At 47.9% G+C, this 25761-nt stretch overlaps 2 protein-coding genes across 3 annotated transcripts; both read left to right on the plus strand.

The window, feature by feature from the left end:
• The first annotated feature begins 567 nt into the window (after nucleotides 1–567).
• Nucleotides 568–4373, plus strand: LOC127314291 (heterogeneous nuclear ribonucleoprotein Q). Of its 2 annotated transcripts, XM_051344740.1 has the most exons (10): nucleotides 605–715; nucleotides 872–889; nucleotides 1014–1421; nucleotides 1520–1636; nucleotides 1729–1869; nucleotides 1946–2137; nucleotides 2778–2982; nucleotides 3585–3742; nucleotides 3823–3908; nucleotides 3998–4373. In XM_051344740.1, exons 3-10 carry the CDS (start codon nucleotides 1029–1031, stop codon nucleotides 4113–4115), a joined length of 1410 nt encoding a protein of 469 aa, XP_051200700.1. In that variant the 5' UTR covers nucleotides 605–715; nucleotides 872–889; nucleotides 1014–1028; the 3' UTR covers nucleotides 4116–4373. The 2 variants fall into 2 exon arrangements, with proteins under 2 accessions (XP_051200699.1, XP_051200700.1); XM_051344739.2 differs by lacking the exon at nucleotides 872–889 and having other exon boundaries at nucleotides 568–715.
• A 5725-nt stretch (nucleotides 4374–10098) lies between these two features.
• On the plus strand, nucleotides 10099–11894 carry LOC127314290 (large ribosomal subunit protein uL2m). The gene is made up of 2 exons (XM_051344738.2): nucleotides 10099–10240; nucleotides 10777–11894. Exon 2 carries the CDS (start codon nucleotides 10777–10779, stop codon nucleotides 11701–11703), a length of 927 nt encoding a protein of 308 aa, XP_051200698.1. The 5' UTR covers nucleotides 10099–10240; the 3' UTR covers nucleotides 11704–11894.
• Nucleotides 11895–25761: the final 13867 nt, after the last annotated feature.

Here is a 25761-nt window from a genome sequence, read left to right on the forward strand (position 1 = left end):
GGTCGCCGTTAGCGCTGCCTCCTCCCACGCCTCGTACTCTGCGAGCTGCGGGTCCGCCTCCACGACTTCTACGGCCGCCTCTAGCGCCGCCTCCTCCCACGAATCCCAGATTGTGCTATTTTCTAGGGTTTTTGCAGCAATGGCGGGGGAGGAGGGATAATACAGACCGCCGGCGAGGCGGGAAACCTCCCGCGCGGTGTCGCGGCGGGAGAATTTCCCGCGCGGAGTCGTGGCGGTAAAATATCCCGCGCGGTGCCCTAGCGTGACTGACAGGCGGCTCCCACGCCGAAAAAATTCAGCCTCGCGAGGCGCCGGCGCGTCCGATTCGCGCCCTTGGCGAAGGAGCTGGCACGGGGTTGCTGAGCTTCAAAATTTGCCGGTGCCGTTTGGAGCGCGCCGGTGCGAGCCCATTTTCGTTCTCGGCCCCAAATTGCTATCGGTAGGGACCGGTATCGGGGCCGCCTGAGCATCTCGTGTCAGGATGAGCGGCCACCCGTAGGATGGGAAAAACTGCACAGGCAGCAACCACCGTCGGATAGAAGATCCAAGGGTGGGTCGTGCTTCCAATCAACTCTCCGGTGCGAACCCTGGAAGCCCTAGCTATAAACTCTGCCCAAATTCGCCGTCCTCTACCTCTTCTGTTCACCGCGCGAGGCAGCAGCAGCAGCAGCTTCCCCCAAAGCCAAATCCCCAACCCACACAACTCCACTCTCCAGTAAGCTCCGCCTCCTCCTCATCTTCTCCAATAATAATACTAAATTCCTTCTTCTACTACTACTCACATATCAAATTCGGATCCTCTTCACACCCCACTAATCAATCTTATACTGTTTCTCAAATCGCATCATGCCGCGCTTTTCGATTTCCCTAGCTTTTTTCCGGGTCAAAGGTACCGATTTTCGATCCCCCGCCGTCAGATCCGTACCGCGCGTGTGCGATTAGTGCAAATTCCTGCGGTTTCCTGCGGATTTCGCGAGCGATTTCTCATGTGTTTCCGGCGATTTTTTTTCTAGGGTTAGGGCTTTGGGATGTCGGATCGGCAGCCGTCGGAGGAGCCGGAGGAGCAGGTGGACCTGGAGGGGGACGACGACGTCATGGACGACGAGGAAAGCTACCGCCGCCGCCGCCACCACGGCGGCGAGGACTCCGACGAGCCGGAGGAGGAGCCGCAAGAGGTGGATGCCGATGGGGATGACGACGCCGGGATGGCGGTTGCGGCTGAGGAGCCTGCCGCCGGAAGCGGCGACGATATGGACAAGGCTGAGGCTGATGGGCCTGAGGACGAGGAGGAGAAGAGCAAGTGGGAGGAGCTGCTCGCACTGCCCCCGCAGGGCTCCGAGGTGTTCCTCGGCGGCCTCCCGCGCGACACAACCGAGGAGGACCTCCGCGAGCTATGCGAGCCATTGGGCGAAATCTATGAGGTGCCTGAAAGCTTACGGCTCTTTTCGTAATCGATTGATACCTTCCTTGTAAACATGGAGTGTGATGTGAATGCCGCGTGATGGATAATAATTGATAGGTGAGGCTGATGAAAGACAAGGAGACGAAGGAGAACAAGGGAGTTGCCTTTGTCACGTTCACTGCCAAGGATGTGGCGCAGCGTGCTATCGAGGAACTGCACGACAAGGACCACAAGGTAATGTGTGGGTTCTCGTTGCAGGATATCACGGGGGTTGTAGCATTTGTAATCTATGATGATGCATAATAACATTGGATGGTTTCGTGCAGGGGAGAACACTGCGATGCTCCTTGTCTCAGGCAAAGCACAGGTTATTCGTGGGCAATGTACCCAAAGGGTTGAGTGAGGCGGAGCTCACGAGCATTATCAAAGGCAAGGGGCCAGGGGTAGTCAACATTGAGATGTTCAAGGTGCGGTTGTAAATTAAGCTTGTTTTTTGTGCTATGGACGTACCAGATTTGCTAATATTGAGATTATGCCCTGCAGGATTTGCATGACCCAAGCCGGAACCGTGGGTTCCTCTTTGTTGAGTACTATAACCATGCTTGCGCAGACTATGCCAGGCAGAAATTGTCATCACCAGACTTTAAGGTTGATGGAAGTCAGTTGACTGTTAGCTGGGCTGAACCCAAGGGATCAACATCATCATCATCATCGGATTCTTCTTCTGCTGCTCAGGTAAACAATGTTGCATGGAAAACTGAGCTCTCCTGCTTATCATATGTATTTGATGTCTACATAATGTATCCCTACAGTTTACAACTAGCAGACCTACCCAAACATGTTTATAATTTTGTATTGATAGTTATATTGCCAACTTTGCTGGTAGAAGAAGCACCATATTGCTCTTTTGTGCCGCAATCTGCTAGAAAGAAACACAAGTTCTTGCAAAGGAAATAAAGAAGAATGCTTTATTTTGGTGATTCAAATATTCTCAAAGCTGCATTTTGACTTCTATATGACATGCCAGAAATCAAAGAAGCAAGACATTGTGAATCGTACTAAAACATTCGAACTCCATTAGAGTGACTTTGAATTCAATGTATTTATTCATTTGCATGTTCCCATCCCATGTGAGCTCTATTCTGTTATGATGAAATTTTTGTAGTCCCTCCGACCCATATTAATTGTCTCTAATATGGATGTATCTATACACATTTTAGTTCTAGATACATCCATACTAGCGACAAGTAATATGAATTGGAGGGAGTATCTTTTTAAGGCTCTTATATTTTTCATAGTTGTAAGTTAATTATAAATGACTGTCTGTGGTTCATTCAAGTAGGTGTAAATCTTTTACACTTGTTTTCATTCACAGGTGAAGACTATATATGTGAAGAACCTACCAGAGAATGTTTCAAAAGAGAAGGTAAAGGATCTCTTTGAAGAATTTGGAGAGGTCACAAAAGTTGTTTTACCGCCTGCTAAGGCTGGACATAAGAGGGATTTTGGGTTTGTTCACTTTGCTGAAAGATCAAGTGCACTGAAGGCAGCTAAAGGAAGTGACAAATTTGAAATTGATGGTAATCTTTTCTCTATAATCACCATCAAAAGTAGTTTATTGTTGTAGTGTTAAAAATTTCTTCGGTAATCGGGGGGGGGTTCTGGTCAATAATTAGTGCATTGTTAGCAATCTTTTCCCAATAATCATCATCAAATGGAGTTTATTGATGTAGTTTTCAAATTTTCTTTGGTAATTGGTGGGAGTTTCTATTATCATTACTACATTCATAGTAATCTTTTCCCATAATCATCATCCAATGGAGTGTTAAAATTTGTTTGGTAATTGGTCGGAGTTTCTGGGAATCATTACTACATTGTTATCGAATTGCAGTTTTACGAGAAACTAGTACTCCCTCTGTCCCACAAAAGATGTCTCAACTTCATCTAAATTTTGATGCATCTATACAATAAATCACGTCTAGATACATCCAAATTTAGAAACAGTTGAGACATGTTTTATGGTATGGAGGGAGTACATTGTTTGTTTTAAATCTTGAGAAACATATATATAGTAGTGAAAATAAAATATGTCATTGGTCACTTGATTAGTCAACTAAGTACCAAAACTGTTACATCTGAAAAAAACATGTCAGCAGTTAATGTCTGTTTACCTGGAAAACAGGGCAAGTGCTTGAAGTTTCCATGGCCAAACCATTGGGTGATAAGAAACCTGACCATTCGTACAAGGCTGGAGGAGCTCCTAACTATCCTCTTCCTCCTTATGGTGGCTACATGGGAGATCCATATGGTGCCTATGGTGGTGGTCCTGGATTCAACCAAGTAAATGCACAATAACTTCTTATAGAGCGCCATGCTTACTGTGTATTCTTTCTGGCCTTGCTTACATTGTGTTTTTGCAGCCTATGATCTATGGTAGAGGGCCAGCGCCAGCCGGGATGAGGATGGTACCAATGGTGCTCCCTGATGGCCGCCTTGGCTATGTCTTGTAAGGCTGTTTTCTGCTTCCTAGTTTCAGTTGTTTCATGAACCCGTATTTTTTTTAGTTACTGACAATAATGTTGGCAATGTTGATAGGCAACAACCAGGTGGAATGCCTCCTCCACCCCCTCCTCGACGTGGGGACCGACGTGATGACCGACGTGATGGTGGTGGCAGAGGCGGTGAAGGAAGCCGGCGCTATCGCCCCTACTAGTTTTTGCCTTCCTCGCACTTGGTGATGATGAATTTGTTAGCTTATTAATGAGTTAGGAGCGTGTCTTGTTGTTGCAGCTAAGACTTGTACTCTGGCGCCACCCATTTCAATAACTTATGTACCATGCAGTGCGTGTGAGTTGTGACTTGAAAACTGAGTGCCGTCTCTTTCGTTTCTACTAAACAAGACTGACGGATTGTTAGCAGACACATCTATTGGAGCTCAGTTCGTTGTTTATGAAATGATTGTTTTTTCTTAGATGAATATTTTATGGCTTCAGTGGAACATTAAGTTCAGAGACTGAACAAATGTGGTGAAGTGGTCATAACTGACGCCTTTTCAATCATGTTTTTCTATTTGTATAATGGTAAACAGATGGACCAATTATCAGTAGGCATCTTGTTGGAGCTCAGTTCATTCTTTTGTGAAATGTCTGTTTTTGCTTGGATGGATTCTTATGGCAACACTGCTTGCAAATTTGTTTTCTGTTTGATCTCACAGAAAAAGCATGTTTTTTTTGTTTGGACGACGAGCTTGGCAAAGCTTTGTTTACTGTTTGCACAAACACATGAACAAACATTCGGAGTAGTAGTTTGCCCTATGTTCATATCCATCGCGGCCGCCGACCTGCCTTCAAAGCGCTGCCGATAACGGCTCAGCAGTTGGTCCGCCTTGTCGTGCCGCCGGCCGAGCTGCTCGCCGTCGACGGCTGTCCGCACGCGCCGGTAGCTAACCTCATCGCGTGGTTTCTAGGCTCAATCTCGGTTTACTGATGCTAAGAGCATCCCCACTCGTTGGCGCTCCCCACGCCCAAATCCGGACGAAACTACCTCCGGATTGGACGAAATTAAGGCGTGGGGAGTACCGTATTTCCAGTCGTCCACCCGGAGTTCGGCGGATAGAGTTTAAATTCAAACAAACCGCCGTCCCGCGCTACAAGTACGGCCAGTTGATCGGCAAAAGGAGCAAAAGGATCAGCCACAGATCGGCGATCGGAGGGAAATTACACGGAAACAGGCTCGTCGGCAGTCCCGGCCGGCACGGCTTCGTCCGACGGACCAGTTTCCTCACACGTCGTGGCCGAAGCGGCTGCGGCGGCGGATGATGAACCAGCGGCAGTGGACGTCGAAGCAGCCGCAATGACGAGGTAGATGGTGAGGAAGACGAGGTATGAGCCGGCGGAGACGACGAAGGACTGGCCGGAGTGGCTCGGAGGATGTCGTTGCGGTGGCCCTGGTACCAATTCCTCGTCTCCTCGTCCATCAGTTCCATGTCGCCGCCGCCCATGAGGAACGCCAAGTCTGTGTTCCTCTTCTTCGCCGCCGCCGTCGTCTTCAGCAGGGCGATCCGGACGCCTTGGTTGGCGAGCATCTCCCGCCACCTGCCGTCGAACTTGTCGTTCCTCCCGTCGGCGTGCGTCCTCAAGTCGGCCCAGCACTTGTCGATCGACGCCTGCATCCTGTCGGCGGGATTGCCCGTCTTTTTGAGCTCTTTGAGCTTCTTCTGGCCGAGTTCAGGGCGCCCTTCCGCCGCGCTTGCCGCCGGAGCGTCGGGGTTGTACTGCTCGGTCTTGCTCTTCGACAGGGTCGTGCGGACTTCCTTCCACTTCTCGCACTTCTCGAGGCGGGCGTAGACGTTGAGGAACTTGAACTGCAGGCTAGTGTCGTCCGTGTACATGTCCAAAGCTCGGCGTAGCTGGGGAAAAAAGAGCACGGCGATGCGGGTCAGCTAACGACGATGTACCTCGGTGATGCAGGGTCGACGGAGCATACCTTTTGCTCCATGTCGTGGCCGCTGATCGGCCGTTTCTCGCACTCCTCCTGTATGCCGTGCCATTTGCTGCACGCCGTCTCGCATGAGCCCCCAATGGGTGGCCATTGCCTTGTCTCCCCGGAACACGTTCATGTTCGTCTTGTTGAAGTAGGGATCGACGAGTTTGCGCTCCTCGTACGCCTGCTTCACTCGAAGCCAATATGTGTCGAACGACTGATTGGCCCCGATTATGCCGTTCGTGGACACGGTCATCCAAGCTTCGGCGAGGCACTCCTCTTCCTTCGGCGTCCATTTGATACGCGGTTCGGCAGGCGGCGAGTCCTTCTTCCTCTTCTTCTTCCCCTTCGACAGGTTGGCGGCGGCTTGACTTGGCTCTTCTTCTTCCTCGCCTTCTTCTTCGACGGCTTGGCTTCCGTCGGCAACATCCTCGCGATGCTCGTTGCGCGCCGCCACAGCTGCCGTCGCCCTCGTCTCCTCTTGCGTGAAGAACCCCGGGCACGCAGCGGCGGCGGTCATGAAGAATCCCGGGCTCGCAGCGGCGGCGGTGGTGCCGGAGGTGATCATCTCGTGGATCTCCTCTTCGTTCGGCGCCGCCATCGCACCGAACGCGAGCGGCCCTCGTCGCATGGCCGGCGAGGTGTCCTCGAACAGGCCGTCGCCGCCGACGCCAAGCTCGGGCGGCGACGGTGTGGGCTTGGACGGTTGGACGTAGGCGCCCTCTTGGAACACGGCAGTCGGCGACGGCGAGTACAGCGAAGGCGAGAAGGAAGACGGGGAACTTGTTGTACCTTGCGTCGGCCATTGGCCGGGGAACATGCCGCCGCTATAGGCCATGCTGATCAGCCTCGCTTGTTCCTCCTGGGCCGCCTCCGCCGACCTCTTGGCGGCGGCTCTTTTCACCCTCTCCGCCCTGGCGCTTGTTTCCACGTCGCGCCGTTGCTCGTCCGCCGCCCACTCGGCGTTCGACATGCCCGGCGGCTTCGTCTTCTTCGCCCGCATCTTCCTCGCCGGCGCCTTCGGCGGCATTGTGGTGGACGAGAAGACGAGGAGGAGAGCGGTGGTGGACGAGAAGACGCCGCCAGGAACTGGAGCTGGAAGACGAGGAGATTGAGGGATTTCGGCGGGAGAGAATGGGGATATGCAAGCAAATTGGAGGGAATGGGGATATGCAATCAAATTGGAGGGAAAATCGACAGGATTATGTTTTCCAGTCGCCGACTACGCGGGTCCACACGACGTTTCGCGCCAAAACCTTTCGTCCGGAGTCCCCGAGCGCGCCCCGGGGGGCCGGGGGTGGCGTGGGCTCGCCGGATGGATTAAGGGCCAAATCCGGACGAAAACGAGGAACCGGGGGCGCGACTGGGCCGAAATTCGCCGTCCGGATGGAAAAAACGTCGCTCGGGGGCCTCGTCGGGGGGACGAGTGGAGATGCTCTAACGCGTGCTAGCACAGGTACGTTACGGTGGACGAGCAGCACGGGTGAAGGCTGTTCTACTACGAACAATAAAAGCATCGGGGTTAGCTGGTAATTGCATTATATTCTGTTACGTCGGATTTCGCCGGTTTCTTCTATTTTTTGTACCACTGGTCAGCGTATTATCTTGACAACTTAAACTCCTTAGGTCTTTTGGCATTAGTAGAATTTTGGAATTGCTAAGTTTCAGCTAACTGAAATCTCTGTTTGAAGATCCATGTTTACTGTTGTTTGTACTTTGTTTAGGTCCACGTTCAAACACGCTAAAGTAATTCGACTGCGACATAAGTTAAGTCTCAGTCGACTGAGCGCTAAAGACAACCTTAGAGTTTTAGGGGGATTAGTGGGGATAATTTCCACCAAGCTTCAAATATCTACTTATTTTAAATGCATGTTTGATGATGAAGTATTACCGAGTTTAATCCCTGCTTATTCTCAATTTTCCTAAATTTTAGTGTATTTTTCTCAATCTCCAATACTCTACCCTACCAAGTGGATTGGGGATGGGGCTTTACAGGGTTGAGTGACGGCAGAAGTTTCACCTAATACTGTAAAATATTATCCCCACTGGTGGCGGAGCTGGTATACAAGTGCTGGTTCACTTGAACCCAACGAAATTCCTTGAAACCTTCACTTATTTGCTCTTTAAGTTGGTTCATCAGTGGATGATCGCCACATACCTAGTAGAGCTGAACCCAATGATCTTTTCCTTCAGCTTTGCCCTGATTCCCACTAATCTCCATAACACTCTAGTGCCAAAGAAAGCCTTACAATTTGTAGGAAATATTACATATAGAAACTCAAACCACAATGATAATGAGCAACTAAAGTAGATATTGCCATGGTAAGACTCGGTCAAACTCAACAAATATGTGAAGCGAAATCCAATTGTTGGTTGGTTTAGGATGTAAACCACAATGCCGATGGGACGTTCTATCTTTCAACCCTCATTTTGGATCGCAATCATACATTGCGGTCACTTAAATCATGGTTATTTAGATGCAACCGAAGGTTGGATTTTCATGTTAGGCGAGGGCATTGAGAAAAATGAGTTAGGTTAGAAAATGGCTAAAAAATTATTTAGCTCTTTTGTTGTGGCAGATGTTGCATGTTATTTCATTCAACATATTATTTTAGAACACATATGTTGTGCTCAATTTTTTTTCCTTTTTCCCTTGTGAACAAGAGGGTCACGCTGACGGCCGCGGTGGCGGCGCTGCGGCTTAGGATCGGTGGTTTGGGGTTGGAGAGTTTTTTTTTTTAATTGTAACCATAACCTTCATTAAACTGGAAGCACAAAATAGTTACTGGCTACAAACATACGAGCAAAACTGTGAACATCACCCTGCCAGGTAGCGATAGGTTGATGAACCAATTTTGACCCAAACAACACCAAAGCATTCGCAACTTTGTTACAGGCCCGAGGGCAATGCTTAACAGAGAAAGATCTAAAGGAAGAATGCAACAACAACTTAATCTCTTTGAACAGGACTCCATTTTCAGCACGATCAAACTCGTCACTCATGCGCGTCCATCTCCAGCACCACTTCATAAATCCCAAAATCTTGAGCCGCACGGATGGCCTGGAGGCAAGCAACCGCCTCCGCCTGCAGAGCATTGCTGACATGGTCGAGACGACCCTCCGCCGAGTAGATCACCAGTCCGTTGGATTCTCTAATGACATATCCCCACCCTCTCGATGACATCATCTGAAAGAAACCGCTGTCGGTGTTGATCTTGAGCGTCTCATCTCCAGGAGGCTGCCACCCACTCTTTGGCATCGGATGTGTAACACAGAATTGGTCATACTCAGCAGCACATCTTGAGATATTGAATATCACCTCATTGACATCAAGTTTCCCCTCCCCTGCATTGATTTTATTTCTATGTTTCCACCGGGTCCATAACAAAGCCACACATTTGATCTTTTTTGAATTCTCCAATTGCAGAATAGCATAAAGCATATCCTTTGATCCATAACAGTCCAAGAGCACCTTTCTAGTATCTTCAAGGACAACACTAGCCCAAGCCTGACAAACACCCTTGCACCATAGGTGGGCACCATCCTCGTTCAGCCGAAGGCACACAGGGCAAAGAGGTTCAAAATCTACCCCTCTCCTCTTGATATTACATCTGTGAGGAAGGTTGTCATGAGCGACACGCCAAAGGAATTATCTCACATTAGGGGGCAAGGGCAGGCCCAGATATCACCCTAAGAAAAACCCTTCAACTGGCTATTCTTCCTTTCCACCGCAGCACCTCCCTGTCGCTCGAACTCGAAGAGGCTACCAATTATACCTGGCCATAGGAAGCCCGGTCCGACCCGAAATTCCGGGCTTGGGCCAGCCCGAGCATGCCTGTGGTCCGGGCCTGTGCCAAAGATTTAGGTCCGATGGTTGCGCTGGGCCGGGCGTGGGTTTGAGAAATGTGCCAAATAAGGAAGAGGCCCGACCTGAGGCCCAAGGCCCGATGGGTATTTGTTGTGATGGGCTGGGCTTAGGCCGAAATTCTAGACCCGACGGTCGGGCCGGGCCGATCCTGGGCCTGGGTTTTTTGGCGTCGGGCTTTGTTAGGCCCGGCCCGAAGCCCGGCCCGTACTATGCCCAGGTATATACCAATAATAATAAGGAAAGGGTAAGCACATCTAATGAAACCTGGGCCGAAATTCCGAAGAGCCCAGTAAACGGCCCCGTAAAGCCCACTCCTGCATGACCCAAACCCTACCCTCCTCTTGGCTCACTTCCATTCCATTCCACGCCGCCACTCGCGTCTCTCTCCTCTTCCTCCGGGAAACGGCCGATGTAGGCGGCGCTCTGGCCCGGCCTCCGATCAGATCGTCGTCAGGCTCGTCGGGTTCTCCTAGAAACGCCGCGTCAAGGTACGATTCCTCCGCTCCGCCATCTTCCCGTCTCGATCTGCTCGGCTCTGTGCTCTAGGCGCGGCGTAGACTAAATTAGATGCGCTCCGCCATCATTCATTCATGAACTGGGTAATTATATTGTAGCATTTCTCTTCTTGCCAGTCTGAATATTTCTAAATAAGAGAGCTGAAAGTTTAGAACGACTATTGTGATTGTTGCTGTCAATCTGAGTGGTTTGGATCATAATTTGAATAGCTTGTATTCGATGTGGATTCAAACCCAAATTGTTTGACCAGTTGCGCTGGATCAGAATATAATAACACGGCCATGATTTTTTTTCTTCAAATCAGTAAAGTGAGATTTGTAGGTTAATGGGTCACCATGTTGTCATCTGAGATAGATAGAAATGGATGTTACTACTATCTGTTTCAATGTGCTTATCTTGTTCATCCTTTGCGTCTTGATGCGTGGAGGTTTATTTACGTGCTACTACCTGCCTTTTGATCTCTAGCCCTTGAAGCTTACCATCTCTTTGTCGATTCTTATCTCTGCAGATGAAGGTTGCCAAGACCTTGGTCAAGGCCTTGACCGGCAAGACCGTCACCGCAGGGAGGAACTCTTCTGGCCGAATCACTTCGTTTCACCGAGGTGGTGGACACAAGAGATCGCTTAGAGAAATTGACTTCAAGAGAGACACTTCGTCTGTTGGTATTGTGGAAAGGATTGAGTATGACCCTAACCGCTCTTCTAAGATTGCTCTTGTCCGATGGATCGAAGGGGTAGGGCAGAAGGATGCATCATATAAGGCTGATCGTGCACCTGTCAATTATATACTAGCCAGTCATCAAATGGAAGTGGGCAGCATGGTGGTAAACAGCGATTGCTCCAAACCTTCTACAACCGGCTCTCTGCGACCTGCCCAGAATGCTGATTCTTTCTTGCGGTTCCAGGAGCTCTTTCGCCAAGCCCATGCAGATGCAGAGGGGACTGATAAAGCAGAGGCTGCGATTACTGCTGCACCACTCCCACCTGCCGACCTATTGGATCTCAATTCCAAGGTAGGGAACTGCATGCCGTTAGCTGATATTCGTATGGGAACGTGGGTACACAGCATCGAGTGTCGGCCTGGCCAAGGGGCGCAGCTGGTTCGAGCTGCTGGAACTTACGCTAAGGTGGTCAAGGAGTCAGCCTCCCAGTGTCTTGTACGGCTGCCATCAGGTGCTGAGAAACTTATAGATTCCCGATGCCGAGCTACCATTGGTATAGTTTCCAACCCCTCCCATGGTGCGCAAGAGCTTAGGAAAGCAGGGCACAGCAGGTGGTTAGGCTGGCGTCCGGTTGTTCGTGGTGTTGCAATGAATCCAGTGGATCATCCTCATGGTGGAGGTGAGGGTCGCACGAAAGGTGGTAGGCCATCGGTTTCACCTTGGGGGAAGCCCACCAAAGCAGGCTATAAGACAGCGAGGAAACAAAAATCTTAGTTCATGCCACGACGATCTACATGCCAAGGGTTTTTTTTTTGTGTGGAAAAGTTGCAGGATTTCGATGTGGATCTCGATCAGAAAGAACTGTATCTCATTGTAGCATCCTCATGATGCTTTTGCTTTCCTGTAAACCGTTTGCTGCTACAGCAGTTTCGCTTTATATGTATGAAATAAGTGATTTTTAGACTTGCCTGTGCTTGGTTTGCTTATTTTCATTCCCTCATGGCATTTGATTAAATCGTGTAGCTGCTTTTCTCCTGGCGATATTACTTACCTGTCCACATTTCGCCTGTTGGCATTTTTAATCTGTCTAGATATGTTGTTCTAATAGTTTGCTGCTCTGTCTGGATAAACAAACCAAACAGGGAACCTCATTGATCAGCAAATTACTTATTTCTATGGCTCTTTTAGTCTTGAATCATGGTTGCTGGACTGAATTATTTGTGTGGGTGTCTTTCGTGCAAATTGTTCCTGCTACAGCAGTTCGTATGAATAATTGTCATTTAGACTTGGCTGTGCTCAATTGCTTGTTTGCGTTCCTTTCTCACATTAGTTTGGTTCAAGTGCTGGTCAATCAGGATGTATGCATATTTCTAATTTCAGTATCCCAGTTTTAATTCTGAATTGTAGTTTTGCGTATGTCTTGGAACATAATTACTGTGAATTTCTTGCAGTTTTCCGGTGAATAAGGGGGATCTGTTCTGGAACATAGAATTATGCTGCAGTTTTTCTTTTCTCCCTGGTCTGTATTTTTTTGAATAAGAAAAGCATGGACCGTCTCTTATGGATGTTGCCAATTTTATTGTTTTTGGTGAAGTTTGAGCATGGTTTTTCTTATGGACCATTTAGGGACTATAGAGTCATCTCTTATGTTTTTCTTTTCTTTTGAAAGCCTGAATGTCAAGATAAGTTTTAAGAGCACCCCAGGTGTTTGCCTTTTTTCCTGTCCATTTACAGAATAATCTTAGCTTTTCTTCTGAAACTTGCCTGAACTGATACTACAGTTGGATACTATGTATGAATAAGTGATCTTTGGACTTGCCTCTGCCCAGGTTTTCGACTTTTCGTTATATGTTTAGATATGTCGCTTCTGATAGTTCGCTCCTGATCCTCATATTTCTAATTTCTGCAGCTGTTTCTTAGTTCTGAATAGTGGCTTAAGCTTCCGGACGGAATCATGCGAGTCCCCCAAGACTATGTCAATCTGCTTTGAGTACTCTTGTGCTTTTTGTGCATACAGTTCCTGTTACGGTTATTCGTATGAATGATTGACATTTAAACCTGGCTGTGCTCAGTTTGCTTGTTTGCACATCTTCTCTCGCATTTGTTTGTTGCTGGTGAATCAAAGTGTTGGACATCCTCTCTTGCATTTGTTTGTTTGCATGCCTATTTCAAGTTTCTGTAACCTGTTTTAATTCTAAATCTTTGTTTTGCTCATGTGTTGGACTGAATAATGTGAAGTCCTTGCAGTTTTGTGGTGAATAGAGCAAGCTGTGTTCTATTCAGCAAGCTGTGTTGTAGTTTTTCTCTTATTCCTGATCCAAAATTTTCTGAATACGGAAAGTTTGGAGCATCTCTTACCGACGATGTTCACCAGTTTTAGTGCTTTTGGGGAATTCTGAGAATGGTTGGGGTCAATTAGGGACTACAGGTTTATCTCCTATGGGTTTTCTTCTGAAATTCTGAGTGCCAAGAGAAGTTTTAAGGGTGTCCAAGGGAATAATCTACCCGTCAATGCCAAAATTTACACTTGGTTGCACTTGAGTTCTTAGTTCCATTGTAGCTTGTGTGAACCTCTGCCTATTGAATACTTGTATCCTGAGTTTGGTCTCTAAAAAGCATATAGATTCCGAATCTAAGCAGATTGCGGAGTATTCAGGCGAAGTTAGATGACTCCATACTTTGATGTGTTGCAGACTTGCAAGAAACATGTGTACCACGCTTGACAGTTCACACGCTGACACACTCCGGCCATTGACCCCACCACTCCAGCTCCGCTAAGTACCTCCAACATAGCTCTCCAACCTACTCCGCCTGAGCCTCACCCCACACCTGATTCCGCCGCCGAAACTCAGGTGAAAGTAATTCCAGTAAGCAGCGGGAAAGAAGGCGGAAGCTGCTCCGTCACAAAGCGAGCTGCTCCGGAGGAACCTCAAGACAAAGGTCCAGAGGAGGCGGAAGTCACTTCTGCAGATAAACCTCAAGACAAAGGTCCAGAGGAGGCGGAAGTCACTTCTGCAGATAATGCTGAAACTTCGGCTAAGGAAGCCATCGTATTACCGACCAATTTTGGTGATCCTTCTGATCTTTGCGCTGCGCCTAAGCGCTGCGCCCAAGGCGTACTCCACCAAGTTCTTCAACAAGCTTACGGAGGCGAAGAAGTGGGAGCTCGCGCAAGACCTACTGAACTCCATGCTGCACAGCGCATGGGGTAAAGCTGATATTGAAAGTTCCGACATTCAAAATCACAAAAGAGAGACCAGCGAGTTCTTCGACCAACTTCTCTGCAAGCCCAAGGTAACCAAACTTCCCGGTAGCCCCCAAATATATAGGCGGAAACTAATCATAGTTTGCACCTTGATACTTTGAGTAAAATATCCTGAGAGATTCTAAAGTGTCGTGGTAACCCCAAGCGTCATGGTGGAAATTTTTCTGGCAATGATGCTTCGAAAAGATCTACACTTAGCTATATGCAATCGGAACTTATCCATATTTTTCACTGCCGTAGGAACAACAAGCGCTGCACTATGAGCTTCACAAGAATATCTCTCTGCAGCGCCGCGTTACTCTTGGCCAGGCGGATCAAATTCACGATGCTAAAGAGAAGATTGCGGAGTTGGAAAAATGTTGACGGAAGCCCAAGGTATGTGTCCGACCGAACTGTCATTATTCCAATCTTCCGACTTTAAACTTACTTTGTTAATTTGAACATGTGCGTCTACCTCATTGACAACTGCTTCATCAGAACTGGAGATCCTGCGCTCCGCCCACAAAGACTTGGAGTCAAAACTAAAAGAGGCGGAGGAAAAGCGGGAACTTGCTGAGAAGCAACTGTCTGAGAAGAATTCCAAATTTATCAGAGAAAAGGCTGGTTTGGTGGAAAAGCGGAAGAGGGATGACACCACTCTTAAAAGCCTCCGAGAAGAAGTCCAAACGCTCCGGTCTTACATGACGAAAGCAGAGCAAGGTTGGGACCTGCTGAACTCTGACGTCATGGGTAAGCATCTGAAGGCCAAAATCAGAATAGTTCTCCGTAACCTGAATAATGACTAACGTTGATCAATGCTCTTTTTTTAATATAGAGCCACTTGGATATGACGATGCCCGACGCGAGATGTTTCCGCGTGACGATTTGATCCGGCTAGCCGAAGATGATTGCAAGGATTTAATCTCAGCTTGTCGCAAGATCTGCCACAACTTGGCGATCAAGGACAACCGAACCTGCGACGTCCGCAAACTTATCCAGAAAATGGATGTCCTGCCGGAACTTTTCGTCGATCTCCAGGCTTCTTCAGCCCGAGGCGCCGCTAAAATATCCTTGGCAATGTGCCTTGCTCATGCTCCGAACCTTGATATAGATCTGGCCACTACTGGTATTCCTGCGGATCCAGATCCAAATGCGCTCTCGGATGCTTGCAGTGGTTACGGCACCCGAATCACACGGCGCATTCGTCATGACGAATTCTACGACAAGGTCGTGCTTCCAGCTGACGAACCTCTTGAAGCGGAGCTTGGGAAGAAACGTGAAGCAGAGGCAAGGTGAGCCGGATCCGAAGATGGAAGCCAATTCACATGGACCAGCTCCAAGGAAGCCGAGAAGAATGAGACGAAGAACGACGATGAAGACGCATCTTCTCCGGCTAAGGAAGCGGAGAAGAGCGAGGCACGAGCTGATGAGGAAGGTCGTTCTTCTCCAGCCAAGGAGAAGTGAAAAACTTGTTCCTGCGGGAAATTTAAACATTGCATCATTTTGGCCTGACGAGGGTTTGTAATATAACTTAAATATTTTTAAGTAGCTAGGACGAAATGAGTGCATGGCGGAAAAAACTTACCCTGTTATCCGTTTGATTATATATGCATGTTTCGTTATTTGAAAGCAAGTGCTAGTTTCTAAGTTTTCCGGTGTGCTTATTTGACCTTCCACGAGCCGAAAGACTTTTAGCAGGAAAATGCTCGCCGACGGCGACGAAGTCCAATGGCGATCCGTCGATAAACGCGGAAACAAGCCCCCAGCCAAGGTGCCGGAAATCGCTACCAGGAATCCATAAGTTCACAACAAAAAACTCGTCCACCAGAAAACTTAAGCTTACGTCCTAAAGTACGATTTTGAAAATCACAACTTTTATACACGCCTAGGCGGAAACATCCAGCTCTGCGGTTTTAGTCGGAAAACATACACGATCCAAAAATGAACAACTAAAGTAGGTAAAAGACTCAAAGAGTGAACCATATGCTTTATTTCATTGATCATGTATCATAACTAATACAAAGTATGTAATGCGAAAATTGCCAAGCGTGGAAAGGACGTAGCTGTGCTATATTCCAGGGACGGTCTATTTCATCGTATATGTCACCCGGATCCTCCCTCTTGCGTTTCCGATACCTGTTGTCAGGTCTATTCTTTAGCTCGCGGAAATCAATAAGGTAGTAAGATCCGTTGTGTAGCACTTTGTTGACGACAAAAGGTCCTTCCCAAGGAGATTGTAGCTTATGTTCTTTCACCCGCCGAAGGCGGAGGACCAAGTCACCTTCCTTAACGAGCGGTTCCGAACTCGACGACTATGATATCATCGGAGTTTCTGCTGGTAAATGGTGGAACGTTGAGCAGCCAAATTCCGAGCTTCTTTGATCAGGTCCACAGATAGCTGTCGAGCCTCGTCAGCAGTTTCTTCATTGTAGGCGGAAACTCGCGGGGAATCATGGATGATGTTGGAGGGAGCACAACTTCAGATCCGTATACTAGGAAGAAAGGCGTAAAACCAGTTGATCTATTAGGGGTAGTTCGTAAACTACACATAACAGAATCTAACTCCTCAACCCAAGCTCCGGCTTCTCGTCGGAGCGGTTATTCAAGGCGAGGTTTGACTCCGGCTAGTATGAGGCCATTAGCTCGCTCGACCTGCACATTGGATTGTGGATGAGCCACAGATGCAAGGTCAAGCCGGATCCCTACGTCATTGCAATAATCCTTTAGTTCTACCCGTGCGAAGTTCGTGCCATTGTCTGTGATTATGCTGTGTGGGATGCCATATCTCACTACGAGGCTGCAAACGAATTTTAGTGCCGTAGCACCATCGGCTTTTCTCACTGGCTTTGCCTCGATCCACTTCCTGAACTTGTCAATAGCGACCAAGAGGTACTCAAAACCGCCAGAAGATGATTTTCTTCAATTTTTCGACCATGTCGAGCCCCCAGACCACAAACGGCCAAGTGATAGGGATGGTCTTCAGCTCCTGAGCCGGAGCATTTGTATGAGTAGCATAGTGCTGATAACCTCGGCAAGTTTTCACTATCTTCTCAGCATCTTCTTTGGCTGTTAGCCAGTAAAAACCTTGCTGAAAAGCTTTTGCAATGAGGGATCTGGGAGCGGCGTGATGCCCGCAGTTACCTGCGTGGATCTCTCCGAGGATTTCAATGCCATCTTGATTTGAGACGCATTTCAGAAATACCCCATTTGCACTTCGCTTGTAGAGTTGTCCATCAACTATTGTGTAGGATCTTGCTCGTCTGATGACCTGTCGTGCGAGGACTTCGTCCTCCGGCAAAATCTGGTCAATGAGGTAGTGCAGGAAAGGCTGGGTCCAAGCCGGAATGATAACCATCACCTCCTTAGCCGGAGACACGCCGCCACATCTGGGTTTTCCGGGTTAGCGCCCTTCTCCAAGGGGATCCGTAGATGCTCAACGAAAATCCCGGGCGGAATGGGTTTTCTGCCGGATCCGAGCTTGGACAGCATATCTGCCGCTGTGTTATCATCTCTCTTGACGTACTTGATTTCATATCCGAGGAAGCACTTGACAATCTCATCAACTTCATCTCTGTAAGCAGCCATAATGGAGTTTCTGGCGTTCCAGGTCCCGGCTACTTGTTGTGCCACCAGGTCGGAATCTCCGAGCATATGATGTGCTTGATCCCAATTTCCTTAGCGATGCGTAGACCGTGTAGTAGAGCCTCGTATTCCGCCATATTGTTTGTAGCTTCAAAGTGAATCTACAGGACATACTGCAGTTCTTCTCTGGTTGGTGATTTCAGGGTAACTCCAGCCCCCGAGCCTTGATGCTTTTTGAATCCATCAAATGCATGACCCAAGCTTCCGGTTCCGGCACAGGTGTGCCCTCCGGCGCTTCAGTCCAGCCAACGAAGAAATCCGCCAAGATTTGGGACTTGATCGAGGTTCTGGCTTTGTAGTTGATGTCGAAGGTAGAAAGTTCTATGCCCCACTTTGCTACGTGTCCTGTTGCGTCAGAGTTGTTAATGATGATTGAAAATGGAGCTTTGCTCACAACTGTCATAGGATACTCGTGGAAGTAGTGTCTCAGCTTTCGGCTACCTAGGAACACTACGTAGGCTAGCTTCTGGAAGTGAGGGTATCTTTGCTTGGATTCCGCCAGTACCTCGCTAATATAATAGACTGTCTTTTGGACTCCGTACTCATAACCTTCTTCCTTTCGCTCTACCACGATAACGAGACTGATGACCTTGTTGGAGGCTACCAGGTAGAGGAGCATAGGCTCTGACTCCTCCGAAGCTGCCAAGATGGGCGGGGAAGAGAGTATGTCCTTCAAACCCTGAAGTGCTGCATCTGCTGCGTCATCCCATACAAAGTTGTCTATTTTCTTTAGCAGTTTATACAAAGGTAGTGCCTTCTCGCCAAGACGGCTAACAAACCTACTGAATGCAGCAACGCAACCAGTTAGTCGTTGCACATCTTTGAGACAAGTTGGCCACTTGATGCACAATATTGCCTTGATTTTTTCCGGGTTTACTTCAATGCCTCTGTGAGATACAATGAAGTCAAGGAGTTTTCCGGCTGGTACTCCAAAGACGCACTTCAGCGGATTCAACATCATCTTGTACCGTCGGAGATTTTAAAAGGTTTCTGTGAGATCGCTGATCAAATCGGATCCTTTCCGGGTCATGACGCGATGTCGTCGACGTAAGCGTGCACGTTCCGACTAATTTGGTCCTTCAGGCATCGTTGTATCGTACGTTTGTAAGTGGCACCTTCGTTTTTCAACCAAAAGGCATGGTGACGTAGCAGTAAGTGCCAAAGGGTGTGATGAACGAGGTCGGACTTCTTCATCCGGATCTGGTGATACCCGGAACATGCGTCAAGAAAACACAGAAGTTCCGCCCCTGCCGTTGAATCAATGACTTGGTCAATGCGGGCAGGGGGAACGGATCCTTCGGACAATTCTTATTCAAGCTGGAGTAATCGATGCACATTCTTAGTATTTCAGAATTCTTTTTGGGTACAAGGACGGGGTTTACAACCTACTGAGTATGGATAACTTCTACTACAAATCCTTCCTCTAGTAACTTTACTAATTCCATCCCTACGACGCGGCGCTTCTTGTCTCCAAAGCATCGCATAGCTTGCTTCACCGGTTTTGCACCCGGATTTATGTTGAGGTAGTGCTCGGCGAGTTCCCTTGGTACTCTGGACATGTCAGAAGGTTGCCATGCAAAGATATCCATGTTAGCTCGGAGTAACTCGACGAGCGCGTCTTCCTATTTGGGGTCTAGGCCAGCTCCGATAGGCACATGCTTCGAACTGTTGCCTTCCTTGAGGTCGACCTTCTTGTTGTCTATCGCGGCCTTGAACGAAGTCTTCTGTTCGGAGATCTGCTCCTTGGTGGTATGCATCTCATTCGGATCCACCGCGGCCCTATAGCCTTGCAGCTCCTCTTCAGATATTACAGATTCTGCAAAGGCGGCTTCACCCACCTCGCAGTCTCAAGCTTTCTTGTAATCTCCGGACACGGTGATCATACCGTTAGGACCTGGAATCTTGAGCTTATTGTAGATGTAGCACGCCCTTGCGTGAATCTTGTGGTGGGTGGGCCTGCTGAAAATGACATGGTAGGAGCTCTTGAAGGGCACAACCTCAAACGTGATCATTTCTTCACGAAAATTATTGACATCACCAAAGGCCACGGGAAGTTTGATGCTGCCAAGAGAGTTTGCCTTTTTACCCGGAACGACACCATGAAATTCAGTGGTGCTGTGCTTAAGTTGTTCCTTGGTAAGGTTCATCTTCTCCAGAGTCTCCAGGTACATGATGTTCAGGCTGGCTCCGCTGTCCATGAGGCACTTGGAGAAGTCATACCCATCGATGCGGGGAGTCAAAACCAAAGCATATCACTCTTTGGGGGTGAAAGTAGGATGACCCGTTGAAAGGATCGTATGCCGCACCTAGAGGGGGGGGGGGTGAATAGGTGCTACCCAATTTTTAGTTCTTTTTCAATTTAGGCTTGACACAAAGGTAAATTCTCTAGATATGCAACTAAGTGAATTTACCTATATGACAAGGAGATCAACTAAGCAAGATATAGCTACGCAATATAAGAGATAGAATAGGATAGAGGTAACCGAGAGTGGAGCACGCGATGACACGAAGATGATTCCCGTAGTTCCCTTCCTTTGCAAGAAGGTACGTCTACGTTTGGAGGAGTGTGGTTGCTACGAAAGCCAAACCAACAACCACGAAGGCTTCACTCAGATCTCCTGTGAGCAACGCCACGAAGTCCTAGCCCACTTCCACTAAGGGATTCCTCGAGGCAGAAACCGGGCCTTTACAAGGTTCTTGGGGCACACATCCACAACCAAATTGGAGGCTCCCAAATCTGTAACAATACAACAATCAACAACAACACATCAACAACAATCAACTAGGGAACCAAATAGGAACACTAGCAAGAGGGCCCTCAAACAAATGAGGGGGAAATGTAAATCGCTTCGGTGAGGATGTAGATCGGTGTCTTCTCCTTCGAATCTCCAAAGATCAAGAGCTTTGGTTGGGGGAGGAAGGAGATCTTGCAAATCTTGTGTTCTTGAGGTGGCTCTAATGGTGGTGAAGCTTGGCAGATTTTTTGTGCAATGATTGAGCAACGTGCCCCTTTGGAGAAGAGAGCTATTTATATGATTGGAGCTCTCAGATCTGACCGTTGGGACGAATTTCAGTAACACCGGAAGTTCCGGCCAGGAGGGCCGGAAGTTCCGGCTGGCACCGGAAGTACCGGCCAAGAGGGCCGGAACTTCCGCCAGGAAGATTCTGCTTTAGACGACCATGTCAGAAAAGATTGGGGCAAAACTAGGGCGGAACTTCCGGCGACCCGGAAGTTCCGGCCAAGTTCCGAAATTGCGAGAAAACCATACTGGACATTACTGAGCCACAATGTCACGATTCCGGAACTTGCCCGGAAGTTGGGCGGAAGTTCCGCTGACCGGAGCTTCCGGCCAACTTCACCGAAACTTCCGGTCCCGCCAGTTGGGGCCGGAACTTCCGCCAGAGATAAAAAGCCTTCAGATACTTCAGAACAGCCATACCATTCCACCGGTCAAATATATCTTTTGAAAACTTGTACCTGTCTACATCAACACACATAAATATATACCTAGTGTTGACATCAAACACACAAAACCCAAAAGGGCGGGAAATGTTCTTTCAATCTCCCCCTTTTTGGTGTTTGATGACAACACAAGTATTTGCAAGGAATGAATAATGTAAACAACAATAATGTGAGAGATATAGAGGAGCTCCCCCTATATATGAGCATTGGTACATAAAAAGCTCCCCCTATATCTTGCAACCGTCTTCCATGGGTTAGCAATACAACATAGTGATAAGCATATAGATAATAAGACAATGCACACATAGATAACCATAGAAGACTCACATCCGGAGTTTACCATACACATAGATAAGGTTCCAAACACATAGATAAAGTTTACAAACCAAATAAACTAAGAACATAGTTCGACACCACAAGGATAAATAGAATCACAAGCGATAAAAATCAAAGCCAACACGAGCTTGTGACTCCCCCATGCAAATACCCAACGGAGAGCAACCTAATAAGGTCTCACTCTCCCCCTTTGGCACCAAGGCACGAAAAAGGGACAGGAGAAACTACACGTCCCAAGGGTCGGCGTTAGCCCAGCCGGGAGGGAGGTTCGATGGAGTGCCGGGGTAGGGAGGAGTGTGAGGAGGAGACTCAATCTCAAGACCATCCGGAGGGAGAGGAACACCATGCCGAGAAACCCACTCAGCCTCCGGAGTGATATTCTCCTCGGATCGGGGAGGAGACACTTCCACATCAAGAGCCCTCATGATGCTCTTCTGACGAACCCGAGACTTCTTGGCTTCTGCATGCTGCTAATACTAACGGTGATTGACTGCAGAGGTGAGGCAAAAAATCTGTCTCATGCGGCGAGCAAGCTTAGAATCCCAGCTAGGTGGCTTCTCATCCATGGGGGGAACATCTTCTATGGGCGAGTTGTGGCGCTTGGTCCTCAGAACCTTCACTTCATGAGATGTGATGTTGAGAGGAATAGAGTGAAGGAGAGTAGTCTCACAAGTATCAACCCAAGTGTCCTCAATGAGCTTCATAATGTACGGAGCAAATGAGGGAAGCTTCTTCTCCATCACACATGACCACATCTCATTGTAGATGTAATCCATCACATCAAGCCTCTCACTGGTGCCCTTCTTAGCAAAGGAGTTTGCCATAAGGTCCACTTCATATAAATGTAACTCATCAAGGTTGCCACCCTTTGGTCCAATGGTTTCCCGGTAGACTCTAAGCATAATGTCCCAAGTAGGGAGAAGATCCACACTCTTGCCCGGAATACCCCAACCTTTGATGTAGAGGTGCTCCAAGACTTCCTTGGTTTGAGCAAATGAACTATCATGGCACCTCCAACCATTCTCATCTACGCCCGGATAGCGAGTGTATCCAAGAGCATTTCCAAACTTTGCCAAGTTAGACTCAAGGAGTCTTTCATGAGTCATCCACCGGAAAGTTTTAGCTTCATCTTGATCAAAGTGAACGGTGGCATAGAATTGTTGGATCAAACCTATGTCATAATACTTGTTGAGCTCCATAATGGGATAGAGCCCAAACTCACCACACATAGCATAGGCTTCTTCAAAGTACCTTGTAGCGGCCATCTTGCCGGTGTCAATAGCATGTTGAGGGGCTACCCCTTCTTGAATGGCACATAGATCTCATGGAAGATCTCCTCTTGAGTCTTATTGTGGAACCGCTTATCCCCAACCCTATTGTTCCGAGGGGTGAGGTAAGGGTTCATATCCCGGAGCTCCTTGTACTCAAGATACTGCATGTTCTTCACCGACACATGGATATTCTTGCCTCGAACTGCGGGTGACTTATGCCTTTGAGCCGATTGCTGACGACCGGTGAGCTTGGATGGTATAGTTTGCTCAAATTCTTCTTCAATCTCATCCACATGAGCCTTGCCTCTCTTCTTGGAACCACCTGGGATGCAAATCAACAGGATAGGAATGATAAATGAGTGCACACAAGCAAGGAGACCAAAACCAGAGCCTACACATGATATTGAGTAAACAGCAGAAAACTGGCCAGGCCGGAAGTTCCGGTGAGAACCGGCGGAAGTTCCGCCCCGGGGCGGAAGTTCCGGCGTGCAGGGCCGGAACATCCGGCTGTTCGAAAACAGCAGCATTTTCTCACCAGATCTGCGGCAATGGCTTGGTGAACTGCATTACCACAACATCCTATGCAAGATCTAGTAGGGAAAAGGCATCTAGAGATGTTCTACCATAGCTTAGCCTAGAGTATGCCCTATAGTTCATCTAGTGAGGTCTACCCACACATAGAGAGGGAAAGGGCACAAACCGGGAGGAGCCATGGTGGAGGAGAGGGAGGGGATGCCAATCCACGGAGCCGATCCGGCGGAGGCCACCGGAGGAGGGAGATCCGGCCGGAGAGGGTGCAGCCGCCACAGGGAGGGTGAGAGCTCCAAACAGATCTTGGATGGGGGAAAGTGGGGGGCAGGAACTGCCTCCCCATTCCCGATCGGTTAAGTGGTGGAATCGTAAGGGTGGAAGTTCCGCTCGTTGGAGCCGGAACTTCCGGTCCCGCAGAAACCACACCAACCCGATCAGGAACAGCAGGCAGGATCTGGCAGACAAAGTCCAGCCGGACGTACCGGCCGAAACGACCGGAACTTCCGGTGAAGCAGAAAAAACTGTGCCAGAAACAGGATTTGACAGGGAATCGGTGCACTCGGAGAGGGAAGAGGATATGGCTTAGATGAGATAGGCTTAGGACAGATGCGCCAAACTGTAAGATGGTACATGATCACTCATTTTTGCAAATAATGCAAATGAAGGCCAAAAGTGAGTGATTTCCCATAAACAAGGAGATGTCAATAAAATCCAATGAAGATCCAAATAACTCCAACTCTTCACAAAGAAGAGTGTGGTGGCCTAGGCCACCATATATGAGTGTTATGGTATGGCACCGCGAAGATATATCTTGGGTCCAAACCACTACTCATCATTGAAGCTCACATATCAACATATGATATAACGAGAATGATATTTTTAATTGTTGGCATTATGGGGGGAGGGATAGCTCAATAATTTAAACCGCACTCCCCCTATTTCCATGCCCACATCTAAACCAAATAAAGTTTTGAGACAAAGGTGTGTTTGCAAGATGGTCAAGCTATACTCCTTGAATCAATGATATTTAGCTCATTCCTCAAATAAGAGAACCTTGCTTCATCAAGAGGCTTCGTGAATATATCGGCAAGTTGATCTTTCGTAGGAACATAGATAAGCTCAATATCACCACGGGCAACATGATCCCTAATGAAATGATTCCGGATCTCAATATGCTTCGTTCTTGAATGTTGCACCGGATTATAGGCAATCTTGATGGCACTTTCATTGTCACATAATAGAGGCACTTTGTCACAAATGACACCGTATTCCTTTAAAGTTTACCTCATCCATAACAATTGAGTGCATCCACTTGCGGCGGCAACATATTCGGCTTCGGCGGTGGAGAGAGATATACAATTTTGTTTCTTAGAAGACCAACACACCAAGGACCTACCAAGTAATTGGCAAGCCCCGGAAGTTGATTTCCTATCATCCTTGTCTCCCGCCCAATCCGCATCGGTGTATCCATTGAGAATAAAACTTGAGCCTTTGGGGTACCAAATACCATATCTTGGGGTATCAACCAAATACCGAAAGATTTTTTTGAGAGCCATCATATGGCTCTCCTTAGGAGAAGCTTGATACCTTGCACACACACAAACACTCAACACTATGTCCGGTCTAGATGCACAAAGGTAAAGCAAGGATCCAATCATGGAGCGATATACCTTTTGATCCACCTCTTTACCATTGGTATCAAGTGCAAGATGACATTTAGTAACCATAGGAGTGGCTACACCCTTCAACTCGGTCATCTTGAACCTCTTGAGCATGTCTTGGAGATATTTTGCTTGGTTGATGAAGGTTCCTTCCCTCAATTGCTTGATCTCAAAACCAAGGAAGAACTTCATCTCTCCCATCATAGACATCTCAAACCTATCAGTCATAAGCTTTGAGAATTAATCATTGAAAGCTTTGTTAGTAGAGTCAAAGATAATATCATCAACATATAATTGGCAAATGAAAAGCTCCCCATTGACCCTCTTAGTAAAAAGAGTGGGATCGATTATCCCAACATCAAACCCACGGTCTACCAATAATTCTTTAAGGTGCTCGTACCAAGCTCTAGGAGCTTGTTTGAGACCATAAAGTGCTTTATCAAGCTTATAGACATGGTTAGGGAAGTTGAGATCCTCAAACCCCAGGGGTTGCTTAACATAAACCTCTTCATGCAAATGACCATTAAGAAATGCACTTTTCACATCCATTTGTTGTAACTTAAAGTTATGATGCGATGCATAAGCAAGAAGGATACGGATGGACTCAAGGCGAGCCACGGGAGCATAGGTTTCTCCAAAGTCAATTCCCTCAACTTGAGAGAACCCTTGAGCCACCAATCTTGC

The sequence above is a fragment of the Lolium perenne genome, chromosome 7 (genome assembly GCF_019359855.2).
Source record: "Lolium perenne isolate Kyuss_39 chromosome 7, Kyuss_2.0, whole genome shotgun sequence".
NCBI classification, from domain to species: Eukaryota; Viridiplantae; Streptophyta; class Magnoliopsida; order Poales; family Poaceae; genus Lolium; species Lolium perenne.